This window comes from Pelophylax lessonae (genome assembly GCF_965119305.1).
Source record: "Pelophylax lessonae genome assembly, chromosome: 3".
Taxonomy (NCBI): domain Eukaryota; kingdom Metazoa; phylum Chordata; class Amphibia; order Anura; family Ranidae; genus Pelophylax; species Pelophylax lessonae.
The window spans coordinates 293,665,887-293,674,979 of NC_138770.1; the positions used below are offsets into that span (position 1 = coordinate 293,665,887).

The 9,093-nt window shown below is 44.4% G+C and overlaps 1 protein-coding gene across 1 annotated transcript in view; it reads right to left on the bottom strand.

Annotated features, from left to right (window-relative positions):
- LOC309550480 (MAM and LDL-receptor class A domain-containing protein 1-like) overlaps nt 1–8,812 on the bottom strand; it is a gene marked incomplete at its 3' end in the record, with an annotated part of 42,603 nt that extends 33,791 nt beyond the window's left edge. The window contains exons 1-4 of the mRNA XM_082250850.1: nt 8,721–8,812; nt 7,892–8,148; nt 7,685–7,769; nt 7,446–7,487 (exon numbers count right to left, since the gene is read on the bottom strand). Coding sequence (XP_082106976.1) covers nt 7,446–7,487; nt 7,685–7,769; nt 7,892–8,148; nt 8,721–8,793 — 457 coding nt within the window. The 5' untranslated portion in view covers nt 8,794–8,812. The remainder of the gene's footprint in view (nt 1–7,445; nt 7,488–7,684; nt 7,770–7,891; nt 8,149–8,720) is intronic.
- Between the last annotated feature and the right edge of the window lie 281 nt (nt 8,813–9,093).

The window sequence follows — 9,093 nt, forward strand, 5'->3', positions numbered from 1 at the left end:
TAAACTCCAAAGGCTAAACTTAGCCAACTGGGAAAAGAAGCTCAACCAAAACAACAGGAGCTCACCCAGGCGAAAAAAAAACTCCTAAGAGAAACAAAACATTCTCTTACAAATCAACAGCCTGCAAAACCTTGCTGCCAAAAGAGGCATCTTAAGATGCAAACAAATCTACCTTTTAGAATTGTGTAAAAGTGTGCACAGACGACCAAGTCACCGCCTTACAAACTTGCACTACAGAGGTCTGATGGCAAAAAAGCCCAAGAGTTACTCAGCGCTCTAGTAGAATGCGCCTTCAAAGGGAAAGGAGGAACCTGACCCTTGAGTTCATAAGCCTGAACAAACGTCTGCCTGATCCATCTGGAAAAGGTCGCAGCAGACGCAGCTAAACCTTTCCGAGGTCCATCAGTAAGGACAAAGAGAGAGTCCAATTTCCGAAAAGACTCAGTTACCGTCAGATAAACTCTTATCAAACCACATCCAAAGAGTGCAAGGTAAATTCGTTAGAATGCTTAGGCTTAGGACATAACGAAGGTAACACGATGTCTTCATTGAGATGAAAATCTGACACCACCTTAGGGAGGAAAGACGGATTAGGTTGGAGTACCACTTTATTTCTGTGGACCACCAAATAAGGCGCCCGTGACTGGATGATCGATCGTGCGGGGGGGACTTACCTGTCACTACCAGAGCCTCCATCCTGTCGATCCCATCCAGGAGGCTGGGGGTCCCCTCAAGGGTCCCCAGAAGCTCCGCAGGCCACATGGGGCCACCATTTTCTTATAGCCCATGTGCTGAGAAAGATCGGTGGCCATATTGGTACACCCGGCCGCAATTTTGACGTGGATTCCCTTTGAATATCACTGGCGGCGATGTTTTTAAAGTCACTAGAGGCGTTTTTTAGGCGGTGGAGCTCCTCCTTTTACCTAGTGCTGACACTCAGGTTTCTTCCCAATCTCTGATCGCTGCAGACTCATGCTGTACAGACATCCTGGGCCTTCCTGGTGCATCTCTGGTGTGGGTGATAAGTGTGGAGGGTCTCTCTCTCTGCTGGGGGTCTTCAGTGCTGTGCCTAACCTTTTTGGGGTGCTATAGCGTGGTGGGACATTTTTAAAAAATCTTCTGCAGAGCTCCCCTGCTGTGACATGGACTCTGTGGAACACGTTTCCCCACCTGACCCTCTCTTGGAGGGCGCAGGGCCCTCTGGATCCCAGCCATCCATGGATGCACTGTCAGCGGTCTTGGAATCCTTTGTGTCCCGGGGTGAAGTGCTAAAAGACACCCCTAGCCTACCCCTGCCTCTTCCGATGTGTCAGATTTTGATTCTGATTCAGCCACCGCAGACGTGGGTCTCCCTGCTGGGTCTACTACCTTGCACCCTGTCTCATCTGATAGTGAGGATGATACTTTCATCTCCGCCACCGCACAAGAAAAGGCGCTGGTGGACGCACAAGTTGTTTCTGTGTGTGAGATTCTGTATGGAGGACGCAGCTGCAACTGCGACTGATGCGCAGGTGACTTTTGGCACTCACAAGCCATCTAGAGCGGCAAAGGTTTTTCATTTTCCCACGTATTTTGACAATATGGTAAAAAAAGAGTGGGACCACCCCAAGTGTCCCCCTAGGGTCCCTAAGCGTATTACTAGGCGCTACCCCTTTGAAGAGTCTCTTATTCAAAAGTGGACTGTGCCACCTATGGTGGACCCTCTGGTCTCCAGACTGAAGAAAGCTACCATGTTTCCAGTGGAGGATTCCCTGTCCTTTAAGGATCCAGCAGATAGAAAGGCTGAATCTGTGGCCCGCAGTATGTACTCCCTGGTGGGGTCTGCGCTAAGACCAGTGTTTACTATTGCGCTTGTGTCACAAACTTTGACTGAATGGGCTAAGTTACTATGCCATGACCTGGATGGTGTACAACTTCCCTTTGCCTTTGCGAAACTGATGGACCAGATGATTCAGGGGCTGCAATTTCTTTGCGATGCCTCGATTGATGCGGCTCAACTATTGGCCCGACTGTCAGTTTCGGCTGTGGTCATCCGGCGTATACTTTGGTTAAAATGGTGGTCTGCAGATCAGACCTCAAAGAAGGCCTTGTCTGATCTACCTTTTCAAGGTGATCATCTGTGTGGGGCTACCCTTGATGACATTATCAAAGGTCTTACAGGGGGTAAGAGTACCTTTCTCCCTAAGTCTAACAAGGGTTTTCAGCACATAAAACGTTTTTTCGTCCCTCAGGGTCAAATGATAAGGGATCAAAGTCTTTCAAGGCCACCTCGGGGGGCTCCAAGTGACCCTGGTCTGGAAAACAGAAGTCGGTTTCTCCAGAATTGTGGATAAGACCCCCTTTGGCCTGAAGGTGCGCCCTCACTTTGTATCTGGGGTGGGGGGATGTCTTTGCCGGTTTCCGGACCGGTGGTTATCCCGGATACAAGACAAGTGGGTTCACGAGGTCATTCAGGTCCCGTTACAAGATCAAATTTCGATCGGTCCTTCTGGTCAGGTTCTTCCCTTCCAATGTGCAGCTGTACCCGGATCACTTGCTGGCTCTCTTTGGGGTGGTACAGGACCTGTTACAACAAGGAGTAATTGTTGCGGTTCCATCTTCAGAATATTTTCAGGGCTTTTACTCAAACCTGTTTACGGTCCCCAGGAAGGAAGGCAAGGTGCGTCCAATCCTGGACCTAAAGGCACTGAATTGCTTTGTGCGAGTTCAGAAATTCAAGATGGAATCCATTCACACGATGGTGGCTTCCCTACATCAGGGGGATTTCCTGTCCTCCATAGACATCAAAGATGCTTACCTTCACATCCCAATATAGGCAGGACATCAGCGGATTCTGCGTTTTGCCATGGGAGAGGATCACTATAAGTTTGTGGCATTACCCTTTGGTCTTGCATCGGCTCCATGGCTTTTCAAAAAGGTGTTGGTTCCAGTCCTGATGTTGTTACGCTAGAGGGGGATATCAATTCTGAGTTACCTGGACGATCTGGTTCTCCATGCTGAGTCTCCCACGGCGCTGGTGAGAAACTTAGAGGTCACCACAAGAACTCTGGAGGAGTTTGGGTGGATTCTGAACCTTCAGAAGTCATCCCTGGTTCCTTCCATAAGACTGGATTATCTGGATCTGACTTTGGACTCATCCTCAGCCTGGGTGTTTCTACCTCTGGACAGACTTCAAAAACACCAGACTGTGATTCAGCTAATGCTGTCCAGCAAATGGTCATCCCTTTGGACTTGTATGAGAGTTCTGGGACTGATGGTGTCCTCCTTCGAGGCAGTGCCTTTCGCTCAATTTCACATGAGAATCCTCCAGAAGGAAATCCTTCTCAAATGGAACAAAGATCCAAGTACCTTGGACAACCAGATCCAACTGAACCAGGTGACCAGGGGGTCCCTGTTATGGTGGCTCAAACAAGGAAAATCCTTCCTTCCCATATATTGGACAGTGCCATGGCTTATATCAATCACCAAGAGGGCACCAGACGTGTCCTTGTGGCCTTGGAGGTAGCAGGCATCCTTCGGTGGGCAGAAAGCTTTGTTCTGGCTCTCTCCGCTGTTCACATTCCAGGAGTGGAAAATTGGCAGGCAGATTACCTCAGTCGGCAGACCTTGACTCCAGGAGAATAGTCTCTCCATCGGAGGTTTTCCAGAAGCTGTGCCTTCGTTGGGGTACTCCAGATGTAGATCTGTTGGCCTCTCGGATCAACAGGAAAGTGCAGAGGTTTGTGGCTCGTTCTCGGGACCCTCTGGCAGACGCCAAAAGACGGGCTGGTGGCTCCGTGGTGTCAGTATCAGCTGATGTATGCCTTTCCTCCGCTCAAGTTGCTGCCAAAACTTCTTTGCAGGATTGAGGAGGAAGGGATTCCGGTCATCCTTGTGGCTTCGAACTGGCCTCACCGAGCTTGGTAAGCAGACTTGGTCAGGCTAGTCGCAGACGTTCCTTGGAGACTTCCTCTCAGGGAGGATCTGCTGTCTCAAGGAACAATCTTCCATTCTGCTTAACAGTCGCTGGATTTGATGGCTTGGCTGTTGAAAGCCAGGTGCTGAAGGACAGGGGGTTGTCTGCTGCAGTAATTCCCACTCTGCTTAAAGTGAGAAAAGCGACTTCTAGAAAGATCTATCATTGTACGTGGAAGTCGTATATTGCGTGGTGTGAGTCTCTTGGGGTTCCTCCTCGCTCTTACTCAGTGGCTGGGATCTTCGCTTTCCTTCAATGAGTTGATCAAAAATTGGCTTTGAGTACTATCAAAGGTCAAGTTTCGGCCTTGGCAATTACCTAGTGCATAGCTTTATCCAAGGGATGGGACACTTGGCTCCTCCTGTGCAACCTCCGTTGCCACCTTGGGATCTTAATTTGGTGCTGTCGGTTCTCTAGAAACCTCCCTTGCTTACCTTATCTCAGAAAGTGGCCTTCTTGGTAGCTATTACTTCTGGGCGCAGGGTGTCTGGAACTGGCGGCGTTGTCCTGTCGTTCTCCCTATCTGGTGGTTCACAGGGATAAAGTGGTGCTTCGTCCAGATCCATCCTTCCTTCCGAAGGTGGTTTCCAGTTTCCATTTAAATGAGGACATTGTGTTACCCTCCTTGTGTCCTAAGCCTAAACATCCTAAGGAATTTGCACTGCATACTTTGGATGTGGTTTGGGCAATCAGGGTGTACTTGGCTACTACTGAGTCTTTTGGAAAGTCAGATTCGCTCTTTGTTCTCACGGATGAACCAAAGAAAGAGCTGCCTGAGTAAGCTGCGACTATTTCCAGATGGATCAGACAGACGGTTGTGCAGGTTTATTCAATTAAGGGTCAGGTTCCTCCTTTCCCTGTTAAGGAGCATTCTACTCGAGTGCTTAGTGCTTCTTGAGCTTTTCCCCATCAGGCATCTGTGCTTCAGGTTTGCAAGGTGGCTACCTGGCCGTCTGTTCATACCTTCACAAAGTTTTATAAGGTGGATGTGCTGGCATCTGCAGATGCCCCTTTTGGCTGCAAAGTTTTGCAGGCTGCCATTTAAGGGGGTTTAATGTTGTTTTCAGGTGGGTCTCATCTTGTTGTTCTGATGAGTCCTATGTAGCCTGGTTGGCTGTGGTTCAGCCTTGGGGAATTTTTTTTTTTTTATTTTATTTATTTATTTATTTTCTGCTATTCCCACCCCTCATGGTTTATGGCATTGCTTTGGGACATCCCTACTGTTATGACGAACAGAGACTGCGTCCGTCAATGAACGATAGAGAAAATTGGATTTTTTGTCTTACCGTAAAATCCTTTTCTCTGAAGTTTATTGACGAACGCAGTACCCGCCCCTCTATTTGAGTTGGGTTGGTATTGTTTTCTCTGACACTGCTTTGTTACAAAACTGACATCCTATAGCAGAGAGGAGGGATATACCCCGTAGGCGTAGCCAGAACTTTTTTCTGCCTAGTGTCCTACTCCTGTAGGGGGCAGTATAACCCTACTGTTATGAAGAACAGAGACTGCATCCATCAATGAACTTCAAAGAAAAGTATTTTACGGTAAGACAACAATCCAATTTTCTTCAGTGTTGTCACATGAAAAGATATAATAAAATATTTACAAAATTTCATGAGGGGTGTACCCACTTTTGTGAGATACTTTAAGTATGGGTACATAAAAGAAGTGGATAATATTTTTGCTGTAAATATTTTTTCTGTTCACAAAGGATTGTAAATGTCCTGATATTATATATATATAAAAAAAAAAAAACTCTCAAGCCTACTTCAGAATTTAAAACAAAATTCTGATGTAATTAGGTACAATATTCACATTCAGATATACACTGCAAGGTAGCACTTTGAAAACACAGCAGATCTCAATGGGGAAAAACATCATGCTGGACATCTACAGTATACTGATTTGGACTGGGTAGTGTGTTAGGAATGAAAGGATGCCACATCGTTTGATGGAAAGGGCTAAATTCAAAGATACCCGGAAATCAAAGTGAATAAATGATGAAGCAGACTAGTCCATTTTGCTGAAATTTCATTGAAGCAACTCAAAATGGTACTCAGTAGTTTGTATGGCCCCCATGTGCTTGTATGCTTGTCTGATAATTTTCGGGGCATACTCCTAATGAGACGACAGATATCTGGATCAGGGCTTCACTGAGCTCCTGAACAGACTGAGGTGCAACTTGGCAATTTTGGATGGACTAAAACAATCTATTGTATTCAGTTCAGGTCATAGGGGCCATTCAATGGTATCAATTCCTTCATCCTCCAGGAACTGGCTGCCTACTGTCACCACATGAGGCTAGGCATTTTTGTGCACCAGGAGGAATCTAGGACCCACTGCACTAGCATAGGGTCTGACAATGGGCCTCAGGATTTCATCCCAATACCTAATGGCAGTCAGGGTGCCATTGTCTTGGCCTGTAGAGGTCTGTGTGTCCCTCCATGGATATGCCTCGCCAGACCATCACTGACCCACCACCAAACATGTCATGCCGAATGATGATACAGGCAGCATAACATTCTCCAAGGCTTCTCCAGACACGTTCATGTCTGTCACTTGTGCTCAGGATCAACCTGTGAAAACCCAAGGGGGTCCCAGTGGCAGGCCTGCCAATTCTGGTGTTTGATGGCAAATGCCATTCAAGCTCCACAGTGCTGGGCAGTGAGCACAGGGCCCACTAGAGGACACTGGGATCCCAGGCCACCCTCATTAAGTCTGTTTCTGATTGTTTGGTTAGAAAGATTCACACCAGTGGTCTGCTGGAGGTCATTTTGTAGACCTCTGGCAATGCTCATCCTGTTCCTCTTTGCACAAAGGAGCAGATACTGGCCCTGCTGATGGGTTAAGGAGGACCTTCTACAGCCCTGCCCAGCTCTCCTAGAGTAACTATGTTTCTCCTGGAATCTCCTCCATGTTCTTGAGACTGTTCTGGGAGACACAGCAAACTGCCTGGCAATAACACATATTGATGGATCCTGGAGGAGTTGGACTGCCTGTGCAACCTCTATAGGGTCCAAGTCTCGCCTCATGCTACCAATAGTGACATTGACCCTAGACAAATACAAAACTAGTGAAAAACAGTCAGAAAAGATGAGTAGGGAAAAAAAAGGCAGTGGCCTCCACCTGTAAAACTACTCCTGTTTTGGAGATCATCTCATTGTTCCCCATCTAGTGCACCTGTTGTTAATTTCATTAACACCAAAGTAGCTGAAACTGATTAACAACCCCCTTTGCTTCTTAACTGATGAGATCAATATCCCAAGAGTTTAATTGACTTGATGATATACTCTGATTAAAAATTGTTTGTTTCATTTTTTGAAGCAGTGTATTTCACTCCTGACTGATATCATTTTTCAGTAATAGAGGTTGGAGTGGCTTCTGTAATTGCTATCTAGAGTCAAATAATGTACATTTATTTCATACTACTATTTACTGTGAGCAGTACCAGACAGGGATAACGCTGACTATGAAAATTACAGCTATGTACCTGATGGTTTTGATGTTGTAGTGGTTGTGGTAGTGGGTGTACCTAAAATACAAAATGCATCATGGTAAACCCCTGATTTAAATAAGCTGAACTATACAAGCAGTCTTCTTCATGAAGTTTTGAATTATGTGAGCAGTGATGCTCAAACTTTATAATAATAATAATAATATAATATAATATAATTTAAGGATACAGTTCAAGGAAAGGCCAGTGAACTATGAATGGATCACATGACTTACCAGAACAGTATCCTGGGAAGAAAGAGATATCATCAATGGCAACATCACTACGGAAGTCTTCACCTCTAAAACCTTCAATAAAAATCTGTTAAAATAGATTGGATTTAAAATGAACTATACCATAGGAATTACAGGATGCCAATACAATTTTCTGTTAAAATGGTGGTGGCTCTCATGTTCTTTCATACAAAATACTTAATTTCTTACCTGGATAATTTGGCTGTCAGGCAGGAAAATATTCTCTTTATGCCACATGTCCCCCTGATTTCCTTCTATACTGGTAACATATTCCAAGCCTTCATCTCTTAATACTGCCACCCTTAGCTTCATGGACTGTGCAACTCCATACATGTGATACCAGAATTGCAAGCAATGCATTCCACTGAAGCAATTGGCAGGACTCTCCATTCTTGCAATGTCTCCCTCATGTGAAAACCGCCCATCAATGTAGAGGTAGTACCCATCTGAAAAATCCCAAAAATCTATTTATTAATTTACAAATTACTGCTGTGATATATATATATATATATATATATATATATATATATATATATATATATATATATATATATATATATATATATACATATAGATATATATATATTTTTTTTTTACTAAAGATTTTTATTTCATTATAGGAAATTATTATCAGGTTCAGGAGGGCATTTTTTTTTCAATATGAAACCAAAATTAAGAACACAGGGACATGACCTCAAACTAACTGGAAGAAAATTCTAAACTAATTTTAGAAAGTATTATTTTACTGAAAGGGTAATTGATGCTTGGAATAAACTTCCAGCAGAGGTAGTGAGACAGTCAACAGTAAATGGCTTCAAACATGCTTGGGACAAACATAGATTTATACTCAGACATAAAAGGTGATGGAAAAAAAAAAAAAAAAAAAAAATTGGCAGACTCTATGGACTACTCAGTCTTTTGCTGCCCTAACTTTTCTATGTTTTTATGTAAGTTAAATATTATTAAATAAAAATAAAATGACTTCAGTTAGATCTAAATTAGTGAAGGAAGTGCTTACATCCCGTTGTGTGGTCATACGAAGGTCCAGTAAAAAGAGAAGGTGTTGAGCCTGTCCAGTGTATCCAGTCCATGTTATCAGACACTGACTGCTTCCAGCTGCAGAAGCTCGCATCAAAAGAACAGTCTAAAAGGCATAAACCTTATAGGGTGATAAGAAATAAATTTAGGCATTTTGATTACTGTTATTAGTTACATACAGTATATTATCAAAATAGTTTTGTTAAATCAATGCAGAAATTGCATATATAGAACTGAGTGAATGAGTTTAAACTAGGGATAGACCGATTATCGGCAAGGCAGATATATCGGCGGCCGATATGCACTTTCCCCGATATATCGGTATCGGCCCGGGAACTGGCCGATATTGCCGA